The sequence below is a fragment of the Felis catus genome, chromosome B3, assembly GCF_018350175.1.
Source record: "Felis catus isolate Fca126 chromosome B3, F.catus_Fca126_mat1.0, whole genome shotgun sequence".
NCBI classification, from domain to species: domain Eukaryota; kingdom Metazoa; phylum Chordata; class Mammalia; order Carnivora; family Felidae; genus Felis; species Felis catus.
The window spans coordinates 538,927-564,273 of record NC_058373.1 but is presented as its reverse complement, the minus strand read 5'-3'; the positions used below and the strand labels follow the sequence as shown (position 1 = coordinate 564,273).

General features: G+C 59.9%; 2 protein-coding genes across 6 annotated transcripts in view; one reads left to right on the top strand and one right to left on the bottom strand.

Moving 5' to 3' along the window:
- TBC1D2B (TBC1 domain family member 2B) overlaps window positions 1-5,247 on the bottom strand; it is a 65,497-nt gene extending 60,250 nt beyond the window's left edge. The window contains exon 1 of one of the 5 annotated variants that reach the window (XM_023254782.2): window positions 4,890-5,247. In XM_023254782.2, the coding sequence (XP_023110550.1) occupies window positions 4,890-5,207 (318 nt within the window). In that variant the 5' untranslated portion in view covers window positions 5,208-5,247. Of the gene's footprint in view, window positions 1-2,718; window positions 3,508-3,552; window positions 4,069-4,493; window positions 4,650-4,889 lie in introns of those variants that run through there. The other 4 variants (XM_006932180.5, XM_006932178.5, XM_045058702.1 and 1 more) reach the window with 4 other exon arrangements.
- An 11,001-nt stretch (window positions 5,248-16,248) lies between these two features.
- SH2D7 (SH2 domain containing 7) lies at window positions 16,249-25,328 on the top strand. The gene is made up of 6 exons (XM_019831752.2): window positions 16,249-16,514; window positions 17,916-18,005; window positions 20,800-20,965; window positions 21,240-21,428; window positions 22,767-23,453; window positions 24,128-25,328. Exons 1-6 carry the CDS (start codon window positions 16,339-16,341, stop codon window positions 24,176-24,178), a joined length of 1,359 nt encoding a protein of 452 aa, XP_019687311.2. The 5' UTR covers window positions 16,249-16,338; the 3' UTR covers window positions 24,179-25,328.
- The last annotated feature ends 19 nt before the right edge of the window (window positions 25,329-25,347 follow it).

Genomic DNA, 25,347 nt, shown 5'->3' with positions numbered 1-25,347 from the left:
ATGATGGTTCCTAATTAAGCCCCACTTCGAGAGTCATTTCTACAATAACAGGGTTCTTTGCTTTCCTTGGAGGAATTTCGCTCTGATCAGACAGGAAGACTGAAACCCAGCGGCTGATGGGTAAAGGCGCCCGAACAAGGACACCTGTCCGCCCCTCCGAAGCCTCCGTGAGCTGGCACTTGGTGTCCACACCTCAACCCCGGACGCGTTCGGCCCTCCTCTTCTCAGGGAAACGGCCACGTCCAAAGGGGAAGGAAACTGGTAACGTGCATACGAGCAGAAGTGGAACAGGAGAGAATTTGGTGAAGGTGGATTTGGGAATGTTCTAGCAAAGGCAGTCCACCGGGTGGGGCAGCTTCCCAGACCCCGCTGCCCCCGAAATGCGGTGCCTAAGAAGCACAGGGCAACCGTATCTCCAGTCTCACAATTCAAACCTTCCTGCCAGCGTGGGACATAAACGCTTCAACCCTTACTACGCAGACTAGACAATCGCCCAACGTACCTAGATGAAAATATCAGACACGACCCAACCACCGGTGTGGAAGAGGAAAAAACAAGGTTGAACTCCTGCTGAAAACTGCTGGTTCCTGTGGCCTCGGCCCCAAAGGCCTCCCCCGCCAAAAGCTGTGCCCCCCATCTCCCTAGCTGACGCCTGGCCCTCGTTGGCATTCCCCCATCATTCCCTTCCCCCTCCACCCCTGCAAGTCTTTCCCAGCGGCCCCCCCCCACACACACACTGGGACCCCTGTCCCCTCCACAGTGTGCAGCACTGGTTGGTGTTATCCATATCTCCCCACACTCCAGAAAGCCCCACAAGGACAGGACTTGTTTTGTTCAGCTGAGCCCCCAGGGCCTAAGCAGAGGGAACGAGTGAGCGGACGAGAAGTGCCCCAGGCCCTCCTAAAACAGGAGGTTCAAGCAACCCCAGGCCAGGGCCACCCCCAGCCCACCGCCTATTTTCATACACCTATGAGCCGGGAATGGTTTTTACACTTTTAAATGGTTGGGGGAAAAAGACGGAAAGAACATATTTTGCGACATGTGAAAATCACATGAAATTGAAATCTCAGGCCACAGATAAAAATTATAGAAATGCTGCCACGCTCGCTTCTTGGTTGTGTCTGTCCCATGAGAGCGGAGCAGTCAGAGAAACAGCACGGTTATGAGACCTAAAATATTTACTCTGTGGCCTTGTCGTTAAAACCTTCCCCCTCCAACTATACCAGCTCCTCAGAGTCCAGCCACGGACGTGAAACACAACAGACCGAAAATCGGGACCAGCCGGAATCGGGGTGAAGCTCTCTGAAGAGCGGACGCCTGTTGTATTCGTGGGTGCTGCACGCCAGGACAGTCAGCTCGCCTGAGGGGTCTGGCTCACCCTTTTAGAGGGCCAAGGCCTGCCCCCAAACCAGAAGGTGATCCCCTTCTATGCTTTCACTCCACAGACGTCTGCCTGGGCACCTACTCTGCGGGCAGCGTCCGCGAGGTGAGGATACAAACATCAGGAAATGGGGTGCAGGCCACGCCATGGATGATGGATCAGAGGAAGCCACGGTGACATCACACGATGATACAGCACCTGCTTCTTAGGAGCTTATTAACTGGGAGACCGAGACGAACCCATGAGAAGTCAGGTCTTGATAAAACAGCTAAATGACACTTGAAGACCGCCGAGTGGACCTCTAGGGCCCGACAGCCGAGCAGAACCATTCAGCCCAGAAGGCCGGTTCAGCGCCTCCATTCTGTGTGGGACACACCAGGCTCCCCCGAGCTAACACATGCCTGTCATTAAGCTGCGAGCGGTTTCAACACCAGAGAAATGTGCATCCTTCCCACAAAAGTGGGTTAAGAATAAGGACGCATGCCTGTGTAGTTGCGCGTGATTCAGAAACCGACACCACGTCCGTTTGAGCACCAAATAGCTCCAAGAAAGGGGCCCAGGGAGGGGATGCATCTGCTGACAGTCTGGTGATGCCCGGAGCGCCCCAGGCTGCAGAGACCTGGCGGAGGAGAGGGGCTCCTGCTCTGGTTTACCCGCAGTCAGTCCTCCCTGCGCGCCAGCTCGCTCCACAACTGTCCCCTGCACCGGGGAGAAGCCTCCAGCACACCAGACTCGCCGGCCCCAGAAGCGTCGGCCTCTGCCTGACCACTGTACCAACTTCCAAGTGCAGAATGTTCCCGGTGCCTTTTTACTACATGAAAAAGGCAGAAATCAAATGCAGTAAGGGGAAAACCACTACACCTTATCTAATCCCAAACCACTGGTATTCAAAGTCAAAGAAGGTACACTTGTCAGAACAGATAACACAATTAGATATTCCGCATTTTGAACACTCAACTATTCCCGGAGTCTCTACTTTCAAAGAGGGTCTGAGTCTAGCTTCCAATCTCAGGCAAATCACAGCCCCTCTCCGGCCTCCATTCCCTGTAAAATCTGTAAAATCAGGCGCTGGATCAGATCCCTGAATTCAGGAATAGAGAAGTTTAGCAAGAAATTCCAGTATCAGCTTTCATTAAGACTCAAGCAGCAAAACGTTCTGAAAAAGCCAGCGAAACCGCAGCTCTGCCAGAGAGGGCTGCCAGACGCTTTAAAACAAGAAACACACGATAACACAGTACGCAAACTGCTGATTTTTCTTTTCCTCCACTCATCTGTCAAAAGAAATGGTGTCTGTAAGACGACACCCAACCAGCCGAAGCCAAAGCCTCCTCACTAACCTGAGGCTCCCCTCTGCAAGTCAGAGGCTCCCCCATGGCCGAGGACCCTGAAACGAAGCATCAGCACTTACAGGAATCAGTTCTCGGACCTGAAAAGTGGGAGGAACGTAAATTACTGATTTCCACTTTTACCACCACAGAAGTTTTACGCCCGCAGCTCAAAAGTTATCACTATACGCCAAAATTCCTCCTCCAAGTGAGCCCCTACTCTGGAACCCGGCCTTGCCTGTGTCTCCGTTCCCACGGTTTTTGTAAGGCAGACCCTCAGCTTTACAGATTCGTCACAGTCGGTGATCCACATGAAATCCACATCAAAACTCATTTCCTTCTTTAAAATACTCGGAATGCACACAAAGGTGGACAGAATACCGTAAGAAGCACGGTGCACCCACCACCCGTCCCAGACGTAAACACGGCAAGGGGTAAACTCCATCCTGAGTCCGGGGCTCATCACCCCACGCGGCTCCCCACTCAGCACACAGACATCTGCGTGACCTTTTTAACCGGTCCGTAAACGGTACCGTCTGTGTGCAACCATTCCGTAACCTTTTCTTGCTCAGTTTTACGAGCCAAGCGTGTCGACAGCTGTTTCTTTACGTTCACTGCTGCATAATACTCTGTCACATGACCATACCATGTACTTGGCCACGGACACTGCTTGTTTCACGCGGCTACCGCGCGGTGCCCGCTCTGCGCCAGCCACTTTCCACGACATTTCCTGGACGCTCACAACTCGAGGAAGGGGAGGCTGAAAACGACACTGGGACAGACGGGTGGCGTTAAGCCGCCCAGCACAAGCGCACGGCAGACCCGGGCGAGTTCCAGACCACTCACCTCTCCCACCACAGTCTTCAGGCTCAACCTCAAAGCCCCACTCAGGTCCACACCAACATTATTCACATTTTTCTAAACGACAAACCTCAGAGAGGACTCGGAAGTCCTCTAAGACAATCTGAAAGAGGATGCTCTACTTCGTTCTTCAACAAACAATCCCACAGTAAATGCATCTGACGCAGGGCGGTCCACACGCAGTGAGGACAAGCCTTTCTCTGGCACAAGTCCGGGTGCTCCTGGAGTCATTCCCAAGTTTATACAAACGGTTTCTAAGTCAGCCTGAGCTGAACTGCAGCCCTGCCTGGCTTCCTCTGGAGGAACAGGCCGTCTGCACCCACTTGGAGCGGTGTGGAAGGGCCTGGAAGAACCCAGGACGCAGAGTCTGCTTGAACCGCAACAGCTGAGCTGCGGCGGCTCTGAGAATGGCTCCAGCTCCAGTTCCAGCTGCTGCCGGCTCGGCTCGGAGGTCCGGCAACAGCTGTGCGCTCACCAGGCCCAGGGACTCCGCAAGGCCCCCGCCGCTCTGCACTTGGCCACTTGGCCGGGCCCGCGCAGCCCTGCTGCTCCGCGACACGGAAGACGGTTGAGGGTGAGGGCTCGGGGGAGGGGGGCGGGGGCCGAGGCCAGGAAGGAGATGCGGCCTTCAGCAGGAGGGCCCCCGGGACCTGAGGGCGGGGAGGCCTGTGTGTCTCCCACCCCGTCTCGGCTACAAGATTAAGGAAGCCGTGCTCGGGCGGACCCGGTTAAAGCAACCCCTTCCCACCTCTCCCAAGAAAACAGGCTCCGCCACTTTCGGGCTGTGCGACCCCGACAGAGCGCCCCTGCCCGCCAGAAGGGGCTGCAGTGAGTGACCTCTAAGGGCCCCGCCGCCCCCGACTGTGTGCTGCGCGAGGGCCACCGGCGGATCCCACTCAACCCCACGCCCCACGAGGGAGACGCACCGTTACCCCCACGTTACAAAAGAGGCAGCGGAGGCACAAAGGGGTCGTAACCCAGACCAGTCAAGGAGCCCTCAGTCGTGAACTCCCGGGAGGGCGCGGGGAGCCCAAGAGAGCGGCGGGGGCGAAGGACGGGTCCGGGCACTGCGCAGCCCGCAGCCCCAAGCCCGGGTCCGCTGGGCCCCGGGGCGGGCGGGGAAGGGAGGGACGAGGGCGCCAGGGGCGGGGAGGGCCGGGGACGCCCGGGACGGGGGCGGTAGGGGAGGGGACTCCAGGGACGGGCGGGCGTAGGGGAGGGACGGGGGCGCCCGCGCCGGGGTCGCCAGGGAGGGACGGGGACGCCGGGGGCGGGGGCCGGGAAGCGACCGGGGTGCCGGAGGGGCGGGGGCGCGCTCCCACCTTGAGCACCGTGACGGCGCCCGCGCTGTGCACCTGGAAGTGCGCGGGCGGCTCGGCGCCGGGTTCGGCCGCGTCGTCGGGGCCCTGGTAGCTGAAGCAGGCGTCCGCGATGTCTAGGTGGCCGAGGGGCAGCGCGTCCTGCGGGCTCTTGAAGTAATAGAGGTAGCAGCGGCGCGCGTCGAACACGAACCAGCGGCTGCGGTAGCCGCGCAGCGGGCCCTTGCCCGACAGCTTCTGCAGGTAGCCGCACAGCCGCGCCGGCCCCGCCGCCGCGCCCTCCCGCTCCTCCTCCTCGGCCCGCGCCCCGGGCCCCGGCATCGCCGCCCAGCCGCCGCCGCCGCCGCCGCCGCCCCGGCTTCGCGCGCCCCCGTCAGCGCGCCCCCGCGCCGCCCCCGCGCGCCCCGCCCCGCCGCTGCGCACGGCCCGCGGGCGCGCAAGGCCGCCTGGGACTTGTAGTTCGCCGCCCCCGCCGCCCCCGCCGACTCCGTCCCGGGGCCGACTCCGCCAGCGAGCGTGGCGGTCCCCGACCCGGCCTTGCGGGGAGCTTGCGTCTTGCGCGGGGGCACGAGGGCCGCGGCACCTGCCCCGGGCCGCCTGTGCGCGCCATTCGCCCGGGGGCCGCAGCACCTGCGGGAGGGGGCAGGGTGCGGGGAGGCGGCCGACGGCGGGAGTTGGGGGGGGCGGGGCCCCGGCCTGGGGAACGGTCGCGGAGGGCGGGGCGGCCCGGTAGAGGCCACTACCTTGCAGACCGGCCGCCGCCAGAACAGAGGAAGCGTGAGAAACGACGAGACCCTGCCGGTGGCGACAACGTGGACCCAAGGCCCTCGTGTACAAACTGAAAAACACACAGAGACACAACGTCGGATCAGAGAAGAATCTGGCGCTCGCCGGAGGGGGGCGGGGATGGGGGTGTCCAGGCTTCCAGGTGCAGCTCAGGGAACAGTCGGTGCTGATGTAGCAGCGACACCGGCGGGTCACTGTCGTGCACCTGAGACCAGTGGAGCACGTGTGCCAAGTGCACTTCCGCTGAAAGAGGAAGGTAATAGCGAGTTTCTGAAAGGGCCAACTCAAAGCAAATACCGCGCCGTCTTCCTTCCGCGTTTTTTTACACAGGTCCGTTAACAGACTCAGTAAAAGGCGGACAGCTGAGCCTTCTGAGATGGGCAGGGCACCACCAGTTTCCGGGAAGAGAGAGCTCAGCCAGCCAGACATGCCCCCAACCTTCACTGTCGCGGGACATAGCTTTGGTGGGCGCCCCCCACCCCCACCCCAAGGATCTGCCCGGCGTGGCCCCCACCTTCATGCCCTGGGTTCTCTTTGAGCACAAAACACAGGTGTTGAGGGTGATCTCTGGAGCCAGACTGATGGGATCCGTCTTCTAGCTCTGCTACTAACCAGAGGTGTGACCTTGGGCAAGTTACTTAACCTCTCTGAGTCTCAGCTTCTTCACCCAGGGAATGGGGATAATACAGTTCGTACTACTGTCCTTGTGAGGGTTACAGGAGAAATGCACAGCAAAGTGCTCAGCACGTGCCTAGCACATAGTAGGCCCTCCATAGGTCCCAGCTGTCATTACTATCGTATAGTGAACACGACTGTCCTAAGCAGCGTCTGAGAGGGCAGTCCTGCAGCAGACCAGCCAGCATGGGGAAGGCGAGAGAGCAGGAGTGGGATGGGCCACACTGTGGAGTCAGGGAACCAAGTTCCCTCTGGGCCTCGCCCTATGGGTGAGAGGGGCAGTGACTAATGGGCTTGTAGGGCGAGGCCGCAGTGTGGGACGCGACCGGGAAATCCTATGGGAAAGGGACCAGCTGGGAGTGCTGGATCCTACTAGATCCGCGTGGCTGCAGGAGGCACAGGGAAGAGCAGGGGACAGCCACTGTCCTCAGCCCTGTGGGCCAATTCTGCAAATGTGGGGCGGCCGTGGCCTGTGGCAGAGACAGAGTTCTGCGAAGCATGAGGAAGGCCCCCTCCCAGGAACAGGGCTGAGCCCCCAGCCGGACAGACGGGACCCGACCCGGGTCGGCCTCTGTGACCCGCCGAGCGTGACCGTCCCGCACCAGAGCCTCCACTCCCTCCCACGTCACCCGTGGGGGAGCAGTGGTGCCCTGTTCCTTATGCGGGGCCACACCCCACACCGCAGCGAACATGTTCAAATGCCCCACGTCCTATGATAAACTTTGCTCTAAAAACCTTTGAAGGAATTTTTATAATTGTGATCTTGATGTCTGACCGTGAGGAATCCATTTTAGTTTATGTTTGACGAACAATTTCTTGGCGATGGTGGTGTCTGTGTGGGCACCCTGGCGAGTGAGAGAAATCCAGCCTATGCATGGTTTTCCAAGGGGGTGACATTTTTTAAAGTTTTTTAAGTCATCTCTACACCCAACCCGGGGCTCAAACTCACGACCCCAAGATCAACAATGGCTCGCTCCACCGGCCAAGCCGGCCAGGCGCCCCAGGAGTGACGTTTTTATGATTACTGTGATGCTGACATAATGTCACGCTTTGTAGACATCTAATGAAGTGTTTATTAATTTGGATTTTGCTCCTCTTGGGTTTTGGAGCTCGGGTATATTTGTCCTTGGCTACAGACAGTTCGTGGGCCCCTTGAAAGCCACAGAGCCGGGCACCGGGCCTGCAGAGTCTAGGGAGCGAAGTGCCCTGTCCAGGCCCAGAATGTGGCCCTGCGCGGGGAGTGGGGAGTGCTCAGCCTCACCCTGAATCCCCTTGAGGGGCCAAGTGGCCACAACATCTCAGCAGAGTCCCTGGGGAAGTGGCCGGAGCCTCCAGGGCCAACCCCAACACGCTCTCGCCGCCCCCCCCCAGACCTCTCCCAGGCCACTGGCCCTGCACACTGTCTCACGGCCGCTCTACCGTGCTGGTTTTCCACGAACAAACCCCGCGTTGTGTCAGGCCTCGTTCCTGAGGGCCTCAAGCTGAAGGGCTGCGGGATGGAGCCCCTCCCGCGTCCTGCGGCACCTCCCCCACCCTCCACGTGCACAGTTTTTACAGTTTATGTAAAATGCTGAACCAGACCCTCCCCCCTCCGAAGGCCTTCCTACATGGAGACTCTGGGGCCAGTTCCCTTCTTTTCTAACCAGCACCCCCCCCAACCCCCCCCAACCTCTGCTGGCTCCTGATTTCTCCCTTGGAACCCTTTTTTGAACAGACATTTTGCAGTTCCCAGAGTCTCTGAGATTGCATATCAATGTCCTGTTGGGCAGGGGGCAGCCTTACGCGGCCTGCATCCCTCCCCTGTGTGTAGGACAGGCGTGCTTGGTGCCTCTTGGAGCCCAGTGACCAGAGGAAGTGGCCAGCCCAGGAGGAAGTGGCTGCTGTTTACCGAAAAGGGGAAATTTGGGCAGTGAACTTGCTCCCACATGGCCAGCCTCTGGGCAAGCCCCGGGAGAGCACACAGCCAGTGATTCATCCTGGGCCCGTTTCCTTCGAGAGGGATGGGGTGAGAGGCCCAGCCACGCAGAGCCTCTGTGCCTCTCAGACCCCAGAGATGCCAGCCAGCCACAGGAGGAGCTCGCGGTCCAGTGGGGAGTCCAGAAAGGAAAGTAGGCTTCACCACCTGGCATGCTGTGTGTCCTTAGACACGTGTGTGCCCTCTCTGGGCTGCGGGTACGTTTCCCACCCGTACCATGAGGGGCCCTGTCCTGCCTGCTAGGAAATGATCAGTGGCCCGAGGCACAGCCTTGAGGCCTGTGGTCTTCCTCCCGTAGCTCCCCGGGCCAGACGGCACAGATGGGGCACCCCTGTCCCTGAGGCATAGAGCACAGAGATGGCTCTATTATTTGGAGGTCAGGCACTGTCTCTGTAGGGCCTTGTTAACCCCAGAGCATGTCTGGAGGAAGCTGTCCTGGTCGGGGAGGGGACTGGAGCTCACAGGCCAGGGGGCGGTGCCGGAGAGGGAACAGGAAGAACGGGACAGGCCGGGCAGAGCAGAGGCTGCAGTGACCAGGGAACAGCCCCCTCCCCACCCCACAGGGAGACCCCCGCTGGGAAGAAGGCTGTCCACATGCTCCCACTAGGTCTCGTGCCTCCTGCCCTGATAGGGCCAGTGGGAGGGGGCCAAAGTAAGGGAGGGGCCGTGTGACTCCGGGCGTATCACCCGCCTGCCTGTGCCTTGGTTTCCTCATCTGCAGGATGGGGCCAGCTGTGGCATTTACCTCCTAGAGCTGTCGTACAGCTTAAGTTAACAAACGTGGAGTGCTTGGCACGGCATCCAGTGCTCAGTGAGTCCCCAGGGTGGTGGCTACTTCAACAAGTCTCCAGCCCCGGCTCCTTGCCTCCACCTCCCACGGGTGCTGGCCCCGGGCGGGCGGGGGAGCCGCAGAGACAGGAGCCCCGCCAGGGACCCTCTGAGCCCGGATTTGCAGACTCTGGCTTCCAGGAGGCCTCGTTTCCCTACCAAATGGGCAGGCAAATCTCCACGCATTGTGGTTCCCTTTCCCAGAGGGCGGGCACCTGGGGCGCTGGCCACCCTCCCGGCCCCGGGGGGGGGGGGGGGCCAGGGCACCAGGGCTCAGACAGGCGGAGGTCCGGGAGCCCGTGGAGGGCAGAGGGTTGGCAGGGGCTGGGGCCTGCACAGGAGTTAGGGGGAGTCACACAGCCCAGGGAGCAGGTGAGGACTGGACCCCGGTGGGGCAGGGAGGGAGGCCGTGCCGGCAGAGGCCCTGGGTGCTTCCTGTTTCCTGTCCTGCTCCTCGGCCTGGCTCTGTGCTCGGGACTCGGGCCCACCTGCCTTCGGGGCTCCTCTCCCCAGGCCCCCTGCCCTCAGATTCCACCCCCCTCCTCACACAACTTCTAGGCACCGAATTCTCTGCCTGTGAGGCCCACCTGGGCGGTGGGGGCATTTCAAGTGACCCCTCGAAGAGGGGCTGTTCGACCAGAGTTCGGACACCACCCTGATTCAGTGAAGGGGCCTCCAAAAGGAGTTTAAGAGATGCTCACGCAAGCCAAGCACTGAGGAGCCAGGAGCTGGGAGGGAGCCCCCTGAAGACAGGGTGTGATGACGGGCAGTAAGGAGACCCCGAAAGAGCCTATCTGGACTTTCTTTTGTATTTTGAAGTTTGAATATATTGGCTAAATATCTATTAATTTTGATTCGATGCATTGTTGAGGTGCGCACGGAATTTGAGTACAGGGCAAGAGCCCCGGGCGGGGGCAGTGGCGGGAGCGGGGGGGGGGGGGGGGGGGCGGGCAGGCGGGTGCAGCGTATCTGTCTCTAGTCCCGGGTCTCAGTTTCCTGTCTTCACAGTGGGGACAAGCAGGCTCCGTCGTCCACCTCTAGTGCCTGAGGCAAACGTGAAATCGTGTGTGCTTGTATTTGACGTGCCTGGCGCACAGTAGGGACCCAAGCGTCCTTACAGACCCGCTGTCGGGCCGTTGTCCCAGCTGTGGGGGAGGGGGCAGGTGTCCTGCGTGCCAGGCCCCAGGGCAGCCATCTGGCCTCCGAGGCAGTAGCACAAGTGTTCTTTTTTTTTTTTTAATGTTTTTATTTTTATTTTTGAGACACAGACAGATAGAGCATGGGCGGGGAAGGGGCAGAGAGAGAGAGAGAGACACACAGAATCGGAAGCAGGCTCCAGGCTCCGAGCTGTCAGCACAGAGCCCGACGCGGGGCTCGAACTCAAGGACCGCGAGATCATGACCTGAGCCGAAGTCAGACGCTTAACTGACCGAGCCACCCAGGTGCCCCACCATCGTTTTTTTTGTTTAATGTTTTAATTATTTTAGAGAGAGAGAGACAGCACATAAAAGGGGGAGGTGCAGACGGAAAGGGAGACACAGAATCCGAAGCAGGCTCCAGGCTCCGAGCTGTCAGCACAGAGCCCGACGCAGGGCTCGAACCCATGAACTGCGAAATCGTGACCTGGGCCGAAGTCAGACGCTTAACCGACTGAGCCACCCCGGCGCCCCAACAAGTGTTCTTAACATGTGCTCTTAGAGCCCTGCTCTTGCCGGTGGGCCCTAAGCTGCCCTCGCGCTGGCTTCCCTCACTCAGGCCTCACGAGCGCACCGCAGGCAAATCTTGCAGATTTTCATTTTTGTGCTGGGCTCAGAACTCCTCACTGGGGAGGCCAGATAATCTATAGAGAAATTAACTCGTCTTTGCCGTGAAAACTGACAGTCGACGGGGAAGCCCGCTGGTCTGAGGGGGTTTCCCTTCCCTCTGGGTGGTCAGGAGCCCACGGCTCGGTGGTCGGGAGCCCACAGCAGGGGCTTGTGGAGCAGGTGCGCTGGCCGTGCCCTTAAGACCGTGGGAGGCCCGAGGCGCTCTTTGGAATCCTCATATCACTTCGTAGCAAATGTGTCTAATTTTGTAACGGGAGTCACATTTTACATGATAAACTGTGTGTAAACATATACACATATTTCTTTTGCTTTGAGCTTTTGGGAAAATATTATGTCTATGAATTTGCTTTGGAACGATTTGGCTTTGAGAATTCATTGATCTGACAACTGGTGATGATGTCTTGGCAGTTTTCCCACACACTCGGGGACTCTGGTGGGGTCAGATAATCTGACCCCCAAACCATCATCGAATGCGATGAACCTTCCGTGAATATTCCATCGCATAGACGTTTACTCACACACGTATTCATTGTGACTTTACAACTTTCTCTTGGCACTTCAGAGCCAGTACTGTTTTGGGTTGGAGGTGTTTCCTCATTCGGGTCACAGACGTTTTTGGTTTTTTTGCTTTTTTTTTTTAATTTGTTTTAATTAAAAAAATTTTTTTTAACGTTTATTCATTTTTGAGAGACAGGGAGAGACAGAGCATGAGCAGGGGAGGGGCAGAGAGAGAGAGACACACAGAATCTGAAGCAGCTCCAGGCCCCGAGCTGTCAGCACAGAGCCAGACGTGGGGCTCAAACCCACGAGCTGTGAGATCATGACCTGAGCCGAAGTCAGACGCTCAACCGACTGAGCCACCCAGGCGCCCCAGGTTACAGACGTTTTTATAGGCCCTTGTCAGGTTCCCAGTGCTTGGCCAGCGTGCTGTGGGTACAGCCGAGCTGCCCGTGTGGGGTGGGAGAGTGGCCAAATGGCATCTCTGGGTACGCCCCCCACACACACCCCAGTAGCTGTGCAGAAACAAACTTGCTCAGCTGCACCGAGGGGCCAGAAAAACTCGTAGTGACAGTGGCGACCCCTCCGGATCCGCAGCAGCCCCTCCCCCAGTTTTCCTTGCAAGCCAGCGGCCGTGCAATGACTAAGCTCGAAAATATTACCCATTCATCTACCCGTTCATTCAGTGTTACCGAGCGTTAATGAATCCAGCCCTCAAAGAAGGCAATCAAGTTGGCGACATCTATCAGAACTCCAAATGCAAGCGCCCTCTGAACGGAGGGACCCCACTGGCGGGAAGGCATCCGTGGGTGTTCTTACTCTCGTGCAGTCAAGTCCGTGCTGCAAATAGGAGCGTCTTAGAAACCACCAAATGGCCTCCCGTGGGGGCGGGTTACAAAACTTACGGTGCGAGGAAACCGTAGCTGCCCCACGAGTCCTCTTGCAGCCGAGCTCCCAGGTACAGAATTAACGTGTTTTACAAAGCAAACCTCTGGACATACACTAAGCACTGTGTAGACCCTGCCCTTTATGTAAGAGAGGAGGCATACATACAGACTTGGTCGTGCACAGAGAAACCCAGGAAGGACGGTCAGGAAAGGGTAGTGCCTGTGGGGTCGAGGAGGACCTGGGCACAACGGCATTTAATGCTTGGGGAGAAATGTTTTTATGGATACTTTTTAATATATTTAAAAAAAATTTTTTTTAATGTTTGTATTTGAGAGAGTGAGAGACAGAGTATGAGTGGGGGGAGGGGCAGAGACAGAGGGAGACACAGAATCCGAAGCAGGCTCCAGGCTCCGAGCTGTCGGCACAGCACCCGACGCGGGGTTCGAACCGACTAGCTAAGCCCCCGGCTCATAACCTGAGCCGAAGTCAGACACTCGACCGCCTGAGCCACCCAGGCGTGCCAACTTTTTAATATTTTTTTTCATTTTTTAAAGGCATGTGGGTGTATCATGCATCGGAATAATAATTTAAAACATGCCTGTTGAGCGTCTAACTGTAGCCAGGCCCGTTCTTGGCACAGAGGAGAGTGGAGATTGAGGGGGACAATTTGAGAAGAAAGAAAACGGCCTGTTTGTTCTCCACCCCCTCGTGTTAGGGAGCAAATCCGTGCCCACTGCCAGGATATCAAGGGTGTGCAAACGGCCACGCACATGACCAGGATTCCCTGAAAAGGCCTCGCTGGCATCCCGTTCCCGGTACGTGGACTCACGGAGGGTTGGTGTGGGGTCCTCGGGCGGAACGGCCGGGCAGACCTGGGGGTGGCCTCCCAGGAGGGCGAGCTAGGCCCCCACAGTCAGGAGTCACTTCCTGGATGGCCCATGAGCATCCCTGGGTCCTACGGGAGGAGCATGACCCGGGGAAGAGAGCCCAGCGCGGGGAGGTTTTGATCAGACAGACAGACGTGGCTTCGGAAGACTCCCCAGCAGCTGTCTTCCTGCTGCCCTATCACCTGGATCGGCTTCTGAGTCCCCAAACCCTGCTGGGTGGGCTTCTCCCCTCCGTCGTTGACAGAGACGCCGAGCGGGGAGGTTAAGCACCCCCTCAAAGCCGCAGAGCCAGCAAGGGGCCAGGGTCCTAGGCCCGTCAGTGTGACCCTAGAGCCTGTGCCCCTCAGGGCACCCCGGGGAGGGGGACTGTAAGGGGCAGGGCCACGCCAGGGTCACCTCTGTGCCTGGCCCGGCCCAAAGGTAAGCACAGGTCACGGCGGGGTGGGGGTGGGGGGCAAGGCTGAGCAGTGGGGTGCGGAGCACCATCAGAGATCACCCACCCCAGTCCTTCGGGGGGGCGGCTCCTGATGCCGCCAGACCTGGGCCTGGGGTTCCTCTGAGCACAGACACAGGCTCCCAGCTGTTTGCCTGACTTGAGAACCCTGGCCCCGGCCCCTCTGTCACAAACCGCCTTTGTCTTCTCATGCAAACGATCAGGTTCTGCTCACCAGGGTGCCCTGCCTGAAAGGGAGGTGGGAAGACAGAACCTGATGGAAAATTGTAGAAACACATTTCTTTGCATTTGAATACTTGCAGGGCTCCACTCCGGCGGCGGTAAACCCCAGCTTCCTTCACCTTTGCTGAGCCCCGGGCGCCCTTGGTGCCCGGTGAAGGCCGCACGCTTCTTCTTGGAAAAGTGTTTTCAAACACGCGTAGTAAAGCACATAGCATTAGGGTGGAGATCAATTACCCTGGAATAGGGTCGGTGAAATATCTGTGGTGTAGAAACGACGTGTTTATTAGCGTGTTAAAAAACGAGATCCGGCGTCGGTCCAACTACTATCCTTTTGATGTAACGAGGAAAAAAATCCAGCATCTCCACATGTCTGCAGTAGCTGGACGTGCAAACGTCTCATCATTTCTGTTGGTGACAAAGTCACAGGTGATGTGAGCACGAATGAGCCTTGTTCTCTGCACTAGTCATGGGAGAAATTGCTGAATTTCAGTTAGAGATTAGGGAAAATAAAGATATAATCCACACACCGCCCCCACGCCCCTCCCCCCCCCCCCCCCCCCGTCCCCATGTAGAAAATTTTCGTCCTTGGGATTTCCATTCTGAGCCCAGTATTTTCCAGGCTTGTATCTGTGGCAGGAGGACCGGTTAGAACTGCCTGCGTGCCTGTGTCGGTCCCCGGCCCCCTGGCTGGAGCCTTGCTATCAAGGCTGGAAATTAACTGTTCCTGAAGGTGATGTGCCCAGTAGCTGACCCCCCGGAAGCACTTGGTGGGGCCGGTGCGCCTGTCCCTGTGCAGAGGACACACCCTGCGGATGTCTCTCTGTCCCTGGGGGGGCGACTGGACCGCCTGGCACCCTTTCTGTGGACGTGGAAACGGAGACTCCGAGATGGGGGGAGGGGGGAGTTTCACGACTGTGTGCGTCACACGGCCGCCAGAGGCTTTTGATCTTGACTTGGGATGAGCACGGAACTCTAATAATCGCGATTCAGAGCCGTGAGGTCAGGGCACGCTCACGGTCAAAGTAACGGCTGGTTCTGTCTCTTTCCGAGACTCCCAGCACCATCACTGGGACTTTGCTCGTCCACCTTCCCGCCACGGGAGCGTTGGCCCTGCTGCAGAGACAACGCTGCAGCCCAGCGAAGGTCAATCCCTTGCTCAGGGTCCCACGGCCGGAACATAAACGGCAGAGGGCCAGACCCGGGGTGCAGAGCTGCAGGAACCACAGGGGGACACGTTGCAGTCCCGCGGCGCCCAGACCCAGTGGCTCCTGGCCACGAGCTCCCCCAGGCAGCCGCTGTCCCCGCGTCTGCCACCACCTTGCAGCGCCGCCTGGATTTGAATGTCCACGTGTGTCACCTTAACCGTCTGTCCTCACGGCCCCGCAGTCCAAGAGCGGCTGCTGCTTCTGTTCCCATTTTACACGCGACGAAATGGAGCTCCCTCCCTGCAGCGACGTCGTCGCGAAGGGCCTGGGGTCTCGTGGAGGTAGGACCCCCAACCTGGAGCCTCTCCCTGGGGCTGGCCCTGTGCACCTGCTGCCCAGATGTCGACCAGGCCTGGGTTTCCGCTGTGGGGCTCAGGATCACGCGAGGGATTCACGGGTGAGCAGGTGTCCTGTACCCTAACCTCCTCCTGGCCCTTCCAGGGGGCCCGTCTACACCAGAGACCCCTCGGCTCCCTGACATGAGCCTCCGGCAAAGACCCTCCTCATCCCCCTGCTGGCGAGCAGCGTCTCTCCCCGGGCACCTGCCCGCTCCGGGGCCTCCCCCTGGGCAAGGCTCCTGCGGCCCCCGCCCCTGTCCCTACCCCCATCTGAGTGGTGCAAGCCCCTCCTCCCTCTCCCTCGTCATCGGGATGCACACTACCCCCCACAGCACATTCTCTATGTGGACCCCTCAGGTCTCCGTCCCACCCTCCCGCCCCAGCTAGAACGTACGTGCCGGGAGGGCGAAATGCTGTTTGGGGCACGACTTTATGCCGACAGCCCGGGGTTCGTGCACACAGTAGACACTCAATAAATCTTGAGTGGAAGGAGATTAATCAGCACAGGACTTCACCAAAACACAAGTGGCCTCCATGAGGGAGAGGGAACTAGAATTTAGTTCCACTGCCCAGATAATAATGGTGGCTGGGCTGAGGACGTCGGCCAGGGCAGAGCCTGGAGGTTGGGGGCGAGGGGCCAGGAAGTCTGAGGTCTCCTCCCCTATCCACCACCCCCCCCCCCCCCCCGCTCACTACTAATGTGACCAGGTGTCCGCCCCAGAGTCAGGAAGGAGAGGCGGCCAGCGGTGACAATAGGGCTCCTGTGCGGCGGGAGGCGGGGAGGGCAGGGACTCAGGCAAATGAGCGGGGCGTGCAGATATAGAGGCGTGTGGGCGGTCTGCACTCTGCTTCCAGGGGGTGCTGGCCACGATGGAGGGCGGCCTGAAGCAGCCCGGCCAGGGGAAGGGGCCCAAAGAGGTGGGGGACGGCCAGGCCCTGGCCAAGCTGCAGGAGCTGGCCTGGACGTGGTTCATGGAGACACAGGCGCCCCTCATTCTGCACGACGGAGCCCTGCCCCCCTGGTTTCACGGATTCGTCACCCGCAAGTAAGGCTGCCCCGTCCACATGCGCAGCAAGACCCACAGCCCTTGGGGCCACGAGAGTGGTCTGGGGGCCCTGGGACAAGCCTGGCTCCTGGGTCCGCTCCTGGGGGCAGGGCGGGGGGCACGCCGGCCCCCGCTCTGACCGAGAGGGCAGGCAGGTGCAGGGTGAGGGCAGACCGGGCCCGGAGAACCGGGTGAGTGACCGGGGGCCGTGTCACCCATCCCCCAACCAGAACACTGCTCATCAGGAGGCCGACAGAGCCATTTGGGGTGGGGGTCGTCCTGGAAAAACCTGGACGTGCACTCACTCCGGAATAAAGGCTGCGGTGTGGGATCTGCAAGCTGCCAGAGCAGGAGAGGAGGGACAGCAGTCCAGCCTGGCCGTCCCACAGCACACGCCGGCCAGCAGCCCTCGGGGGTCCCGCACTCAACTTAGCCCTCTGCGGTCCCCGTCTTGAAATGCTTACTTTTTGAGCAAGGATCCACACTTTCTTTTTTAATTTTTTTAAATGTTTATTTTTGAGAGAGAGAGGCAGAGCATGAACAGGGGAGGGGCAGAGAGAGGGAGACACAGAATCCGAAGCAGGCCCCAGGCTCCGAGCTGTCGGCACAGAGCCCGACGCGAGGCTTGAACTCACAAACCGTGAGCTCATGACCTGAGCCGACGACGTCGGATGCTTAACTGACGGAGCCCCCAGGCACCCCGGGGCTCCGCATTTTCATTCAGTGCTGGGCTGGGTAAAACCTGCAGTAGGCCTTCACAGAGTAGGCACTCAGTATCTGGGGAGCAAGTGGTCTACTTACTGCCAAGACAGAAGAGAGCTGGAATTTTCCACCACGTCTCCAAAATACTTGGCACCATTCAGGAATACCCAGAGCTGCCTAGGGCTGGAAGGGACATGCAGGGGAGACGAGGACCTAGGGGTTGCTGTTGTGACCGGGCTCCAGACATAACAGCACCTCCTCCCTGCAGAAACTTCTTGTGTAGTGCACAACGTGCACAACTGTACAGAGTGGTCCTGTGGCAGGGAGCTCCCCGAAACTAAAGATCTCTAGCTATATGGATTCATTCTTACCACAGAGCCATTCAGGTGGAGAGTGGGTGGCCAGGGTCAGCGGCTATTGTGCCTGCCAGTGAGGCTGCAGTGGAGGGTGGTGCATGGCGGTGGGGGCGGTGGGGGCGGGACTCCAACCCAGCCCAAGAGCGAGTCTTGAGTTTGCCTGACTGAGCCGGGACAGAGCTCAGTCCCAGCCGAAGGTCTGAGAGAGCCTTCTACAGAGGGTTGGAGGGGTGTGCACTGGGTCTGGCGCCCAAGGGCATGGCCAGCAGGGACTCTGAGGCAGGCCCGGGGCCAGCCAGCCGGAAGGGCGCAGGCCCCGGTTAACTGCGCATCCTCTGCCCAGGCAGACGGAGAAGCTGCTTGGGGACAAAGCTCTGGGCTCCTTCCTCATCCGCCTCAGCGACCGGGCCACCAGCTACATCTTGTCCTACAGGTAGGAGAGGAGCCGTCTGTGAGGCCCCCGCAACGCGGCCATGCAGATAATCACAGGGGCCCGACAGGCCACAGGGCTCGGCTTTCCCTGGGCGCGGGTCTCCCACCCTGTCTGCCGACCACAGGCTCAGCGGACGTTTCCTGAGCAGCACTGTTCCTAGGAGGCAGCCCCGGCCTTCAAAGGGAGCGGACCAGGAGCAGGAGAGAGCGTCCCCTGGGGGGGGGCTGGGGGGCTTCCCGGAAGTGAAGCTTGAGCCATCCGCCAGGGATGAAAGAGGGTACGATGGGAGTCCAGGAGGGCCTTTCCAGCCAATGGGGCCACACGTGCAAAGGTACAGGGGCAGGGGAGACTGTGGGCTTAGGGGAGGCGCGGTGGCCGGGGAGGCAGGGCGCAGGCTCCTGTGGAGGGGGGCTCGCACGGTTCGAGGGCTCTCCGGGCAGCCTGCGCGGGGAGGCCCAAGCGCCCTGTGAGATGACGAAGGCTGGGCTACGGTACGGGAGAGGGGGCAGGACAGCCAGGACGGAGCGGAGATGGTGACATCAGACCCGGTCCAGAGAGGAGATTGGGTGGGGGAAGGCAGGAAGAGAGAAGTCCCCTCCCCCGGTCAGGAAGCGGGGCCAGGGCTCCAGGGCCAACCTCAGAGGCCTGGGATCAGATTCAAAATTCTCGCCTGCTCAGACCGCTGCACCTCAGATCCTAACCTTGCCTCTGCGCCTCTGTTTCTTCATCTGTAAAATGGGAACATTGTAGTATCTTCTTTGTAGGATTGCCGAACGTGTTGGATGAGTTTATACGTTGAACAGTGCTTGGAACATCGTAAGGACTAAATAAACATCAGTCATTATTAAGACACTATTATTCTACGTGCCCAGTACTACGCTAAGTACTTTGAAACACGTGAGCTCAGCAGTGTTCAAATGTCTTTTTAGCATCAAGGCTCTTTTTTCCAAACATGATCTTTGGCGGACTACTGCTCAGCTCTGGGAATGGATCGATCCGTGGAGCACCACCCGGTCCAGAAACAGTCCCACACATTCGGTCGCCTGATGTACAGCAGTCCTGCGGGGAAGGCAGTAAGTGGTGGGGAAGCAACTAGACATCCAGCCGGAAAGCAAGGGCCCGCCCATCCCACACCGCACGCAAAACGAATTCTAGACGGACCACAGACCCCGGTGAGAAAAGCAAAATAGTACATTTCTCTTTTTTCTAAGTTTATTTATTTATTTCGAGAGAAAGAGCTTGTGTGAGCGAGCAGGAGAGGGGCAGAGGGAGAGAGAGAGAGAGAGAGAGAGAGAGAATCCCAAGCAGGCTCCATGATTTCAACACAGAGCCCAACATGGGGCTCAAACTCACAAACCATGAGATCATGACCTGAGCCCAAATCACGAGTTGGACGCTCACCCGACTGAGCCACCCAGGTGCCCCAAAACAGTACAATCCTAAAAGAAAATGGGAAAGTTTTTCAAGACTTTGAGAAAGGCAAACAATTCTTAAGACACAAACCTACTAACCATAAAAGAGAAGGTCGATACATCTGATTTCTTTCAAACTGAGTCTTTTGTTAATCAAAAGATGTCGTCAAGTGAATAAAGGGACAAACCAGAGTGTTGGAGAAGTTATGTATTGTAATAAATGTATCTAACAAAGGACTCGTACCGGAATATATGAAGAGCTCCCGCAAATCAATAAGACAAAGACAATATGATAACGGCAAAAGACTTGACAGGCGCTTCACAAAAGAGGATACGCCAAGGACCCTAATATGTTGGCATTCAGCGGCATCAGTGACAGGGAGATACAAATGGAACCCACAACGAAGGGCTACAAGGGAAGGACGGGGGTGCTGGCCCCACCAGCATACTCCTTGGTGTATTCCCAGCATAAGTGAGTGCACACGTTCGCCAAAACACACGTACAACAATGTCCACGGCAGCTGTATTTATAGCACCCCCCAATCTGGAAAGGACCCAAACGTCCACCAGCATAATGGGTAGATTGTGGATCTTTTCATTAAATGGAATACTACACATCGGTGGGGGAGGAAGGAAGCTAATTCCACGCCGACAGGAATCAATCTCAAAGATACAACGTTGAGTCAAAGAAGAAAAACTGATTCCATTTATGTGAAGTTCCACGACCCGCAAACTGATCTCTGACGGCAGGGTCGGGGCCCAGGCTGGAAGGGGGCAGGAGGGGGTCTTTGGGGAGCTGGACGTGTTTCTGGTTTTGCTCTGGGTGCCGGTCCCTTGGGCGTGTTCATGTGTGGAAATCCGTCGCTGCCCACGGTTGGGACATGTGTGTGTGTCGCCGTAGAATTATCCTTCCATGAAAGAGGACAGGAGGGGGGCAGGGTTTTACAGGCTGGGTTGGGGGTGGGGCCGGAGCCCCATCTTTACAGCGGGGACGGGGGGGGGGGGTGGGCGGGACAAGTGAGGCTGAGTGTGTGTGTGCCCAGGGTCGGACCTTGTCTTGTTTTAAGACTTTGTCCATCACAGAACTTCTGGTATTGATTTTAATTTTGTAGAATATTGCCTTACTGGTTATTTTGATTATGGAGCTTTGTGGTGACTCTTCAAATTCTGCACCCCAGTGAGTGCCCCCCCCCCCGCCCCGCTGCTGGAGCAGGCTCAGGCACTCTCCAGGGGTGCAGACCCTGCACGGCCACCTGCCAGGCTGGGCAGTCTGTGCTGGAGCCCCCGCCCCGCACCCTCGGGGGCCCCGAGTCCCGGCCCTGAAGCCCCCACCCCGCGCCCTCCCGGCCCACAGCCCCAGGCCACATGTGTTTGTGTTGCAGGGGCAGTGACCGCTGTCGGCACTTTGTCATCAACCAGCTCCCTGATCGGCGCTACCTCGTCTCGGGGGACACGTGCAGCCACGGCACGCTGGCCGAGCTTGTGCGCCATTACCAGGAAGTCCAGTTTGAGCCTTTTGGGGAGACCCTGTCTGCTGCCTGCCCCCGGGTACGCACCCCTCTCCCCCTGAGTGGGGGTGGTGGGGCAGGGCGCCCAGGCCTGGGGTGTCCACCGCGGGGGCACATGACTGCACTCGCCTTCCCCACTCACCGCCATCCAGGGGCACTCGGTGCCGGCTCGGGGTCCCTGTTTGGGAAGGGGAGACCGAGGCAGCATCCCACCTGAGGTCAGGGGCCTGGTGAGCACATGGCAATCTCCGGCAGGAGGCTGGGGGCCGGCCGGGGTGCGTGACCACACGCCTGCTGTGCCCCCACCACCCCAGCCGGAGGACAGCGATCTGTACGATGCCATCACCCCTGGCCTGGAAAATCCGCCCGCCACAGCGTCCGCCCCGGGGGGCCCAGTCGAGGCTGCCAGCCCCTGTCCCTGTCCAAAGCCACCCGTGTCCTTCCTCCACACAAAGAACCTGGACGCGAGTTCCTGCAGCTTCTCTGAGGACGAATGCATGGCGGTGAGGAGCCTCTCGGGGCGGGGCTGTGCCCGTGTCCCCAGGCCCGGCCCTTGGGCTGCGGGGTGTGAGAGCCAGGCCCGGAGCGGTGCGGGCTCACCCACGCCAGGGCCTGGCTCCGGCCAGCCGGATGTGTTCAAGCCTCGGCTGGGTCTTTCTAGCTGTGTGCCTCAGTTTACCATTCCTAAGGTCCCCTGAGGCTTGAAAGAGAAAATGAGTGAGAAATGCCCGAAAGGAGGCCCCTGGGGGGCTCAGTCAGTTGAGCATCTGACTTCAGCTCAGGTCGGGATCTCACGGTTGGTGGGTTTTCGAGCCCCGCATCTGGCCCTGTGCTGTCAGTGCAGAACCTGCTTGGGATCCTCTCTCTCTCTCTCTCTCTCCCTCTCTCTCTGCCCTTCCCCCTCCCCTCTCTCTCGAAAATATTTTTTAAAATTTATATACAAAAAAAAATGCCTGAAAATTCCTCTAAACTGTAGGGGAGGTGCCTTCACCTCCTGAGAGGGGCTCTCAGATCACAGCACACCCCAGGCCTGAGGCCTTCCCCAGGGTCCGTGGGGGCTTCAGCAGGGCTCCTGCACCCCCCCCTTCTCGCTCTTGTCCAGCCTCACTGGCCTGTGGATCTTCCCCGATCACACCAACCTCGCTCCTACCTCAGGGCCTTTGCACTTGCCGTGCCCTTGCTGCAATGTCCTTCCTGCAGACGCCTGCAGCTCGCACTCCATTCCCCGCTTGCATGCCATCTTTCCAGAGAGCCCAGAGGCTGCCCTGCCCACCCGTCATTGTGCCCATCCCATTACCCTGCCTCACTCTTCTTCGTCCCACCGATCCTGACCCGACAGTCAATCATCTCGTGGCCTGTTATCGTGAGTCAGTCGTATTAGATGACGTAACAGGGTGGGTCGTTGCCCGTCTCCCAGCTTAGAGTGGGAATGCTCGCCACGCAGTCCTTGGCACCTGGGACAGTGTGTGGCACACAGTTTGCTCAGTAAACGTTGGTGGAATAAATACCCAAATGACGGACTCGGGGGTGGTCTGTTCTAGAGGGAGGGAGCGGCGCGTGAGTGGGCTCAGGGGCTCTGAGGGACCAGTGGACCACTGTGCAGGGAGGACAGGGCAGGACGAGTCTGGGCGTCGACGGCAGGCCTCGGATGCCAAGGCAGAGGCCAGACTCAGGAGTACGGGGGCGGCAGGGACCTGAATGGCAACGAATGCCGACACACAGCAGGTAGACGGAGCCAGTGCGGGGCTCTCAGCTTGTCCGAGACAGTCTTCCGCTCACCTGAGGGCATCTTAGCGACAAGGCCACCTGCAAGACGCCCAGTTTCTTTCCTGTCTCCCCAGGTCCCTGTCAGGGTGCCTCCCGTCCCTGAAAGGAGTGCCCTCCTTCTGGACGAGTCTTTCGGAAGCCCCAACGACATCATCTACTCAGACCTGAGGAAGATGAACCAGGCACGGCCAGGCCTGGGCGCAGAGGCGTCCAGCAGGCACGGCCTGGGCCCAGTTGGCAGTCTGGCTTGCTCCCCGGGCAAGGGGCCCCCGAGGAGACGCTCGGATGGAGGCCGGGACAGGCCTGACGGCCCAGGGCCCACCCTCTCTGGGGTGAGCCCAGACTGGGGCCCTGTGGTGCCTCCCACTTCCCGGGGCTACCTCCCGGCCCCCCCTTCGGAGGCCCTAGGATCCTCTGCTGCCACCTGGAGCCAGGCGTCCCCAAAGCTGAGCCACAGGGCTCAGCCCTGCTCCCAGGACAGCCCGGCAGACGCCTACGAGCTCCTGCAGACGGCAGGTCCCCCACCAGAGCCCGGCAACATGCCAGACCAAGAGGGCGGCACCCGGGCACCGGCCCCAGTTTGCTGGGGCAGCTCAGCTGGGCCCCCGTGTCCTGGAACGGGCGCCCCGTCCAGCAAGCTGCCAGGATCCACAGTCTACGGTTACGAGAGCCTCTCGGGGGCCCCGGGGCTCCCCGAGCCCAGAAACACCTATGAACAAATCCCGGCAGCCAGGAGCAAGGAGACTGGACGGACACACAAGGTGGGCTCCGTGGTGGGAGGGGGTGGCCGCCAGCCCCTGCTGGTGAGAGGGACCTGTGGCCCTCATGCGTGAGCAGCCCAGGTCACTGCTACTGCCCGGAGGGACCCAGAGTTTTCCAGCTCTGTCATATGCTCACAGGTGCTCGGTTTGAATGTAAGGTGGGGGGTCTCTGGGCCTTTCCGAGGTCCTCCTCTACAGACCAGGTTTCCCTGTCCAAGCCACTGCCGGGGTCTCAGAGCCTGTGAGAGGTAGATTGGGAGCTGTGCCCCCCACCCCCACCCCACATATCCTGGGACCCAAGTCATCCAGGGCAGGGCCCTGACTCTCCCGGGACCACAGACCCTGCCCGTGGGCAGACCCTCTAGAATCCCGTGGCAGCTCCCCCCACCCCTGCAAAGTCCCACGCCCTCTCTGGTCCCTGTTGGTGCCACGGACGCCCCCACCCTACCCCCACCCCCCGGGTACCGGCCCGGCCGCACCCCAGCTCTGGGAGACCCCTTCCTCCCCTCAGCCCCAAGGGACAGACCCTTCATCCAGAACCGGGGACTGGAGGTGGGATTTGGGGCACCGTGCGGCCTTCCCTGGGCTGGGGCCCCGGTCTGCAATCGGCAGGCCGTGCCGGGCCTCCCCCTGTCCAGGGGCCCCGGGCTCCAGCATCTTCTCCCTCTTTGCAGCCCGACAAGCACCGGAGGATCTTCTTCACAGACAAGAAGCACAGAGCCTGAGGAGTGCCTGCCGGGGGGCTTCCCGGGGAGCCCGCGGCCCACCCCCACCTCCCCAGTGCCCCCCACTGGCCCCAAGAGGGGCGGAGGCCCGGGAGGTGGGGGACTGACCACGGGTAGGGTCAGCACCCCCATCCCCAAGGTGAGCACCCTGAGGCCTGGGCTCGCTGACCGGCCCGCCCCTCCCCCCACCCCGCTGACCGTCACCGAGCACGCGGCCAGCCCTGCGCTAGGGCGGCCGTTCTGTCGGGCTGGGCAAGGCCAGGCGGTTGTTCCTGAGACCCAAGCCGGTTCCCTCCTGTGGCTCCGTCAGCAGAAAGGGGCGGCCGGCCGGAGCCACGCCGGGGAAGCCCTGGCCTGAGGCAACAGTTCTGACCCTGGAGGGCCGGGCTCCTGGGGGCAGCCCCCCTTGGCCCTTCTCTGCCCCCCGCCCATCCCAGCCGGATCATGCAGGCTGGGCAGCCCTGACCCAAGCCCTTCCTGGCGCGGACGGGAAATCCCAAGCCCGGAGGGGAGCGGGAAGCTGCCTGACATGACGCTGACAGCCTGCACACACACCCCCGTAAAGCAGGCCGGGCCCGGCTGGCTGCGGGGCTCAGCCCGGGTGCACGCCTGGGCCACCCTCACCTGCCCTCTGCCTCCGGCCGGTCTTGGCCTCTCCGGCTAGTTCTCAGACCTCTCCCCTGAGACCCAGACCCGACGGGCGGCCCGACCGGGCGATCGGCTCTGGACGCAGGCGCTCCTGTCTCCTGCTCTCCCTGGGTCCCCGCCCACAGGGTCCCTCTTGCCCACGCGTCCCCCTCGTGTAAGACTGAGCAGGCGGCAGAGGCAGAAAGCCGACTGACCCTCCCCAGAGGGAGTGCCGTGGCCCCCGCCCGTGTCCCCGAGCTGGCTCAGGCCACGCCTGTGGACTGTGGTGGCCTGTGCCGCTGAGAGGCCCCCTCCAGGGGCCTTATAGGACAAGGGTACAGCCAGCAGCCCCATTCAGACACATGGTTAGCAAACGCTCCATAAATTGTCACTGGAACGACCACGGTCATGAGGGAAATGGACACGGTTGTCACCTTGGGGATCTGGGGCACCAATGTTTTCCTCCCAAAGGCACAAAGGTTGAAATAAAAGTTCCTGCCCAAAGCCAGAGGGCAACACTTGACCCTGAGGTGATGCGCTGG

Excerpts from the sequence above, each read along its gene's own strand:
- SH2D7 (XM_019831752.2), top strand. The coding sequence starts at position 16,339 with ATGGAGGGCGGCCTGAAGCAGCCCGGCCAGGGGAAGGGGCCCAAAGAG. Across the intron at positions 21,429-22,766 it reads CTGAGGACGAATGCATGGCG|GTCCCTGTCAGGGTGCCTCC; the intron begins GTGAGGAGCCTC and ends CTGTCTCCCCAG. Across the intron at positions 23,454-24,127 it reads AGACTGGACGGACACACAAG|CCCGACAAGCACCGGAGGAT; the intron begins GTGGGCTCCGTG and ends CCCTCTTTGCAG.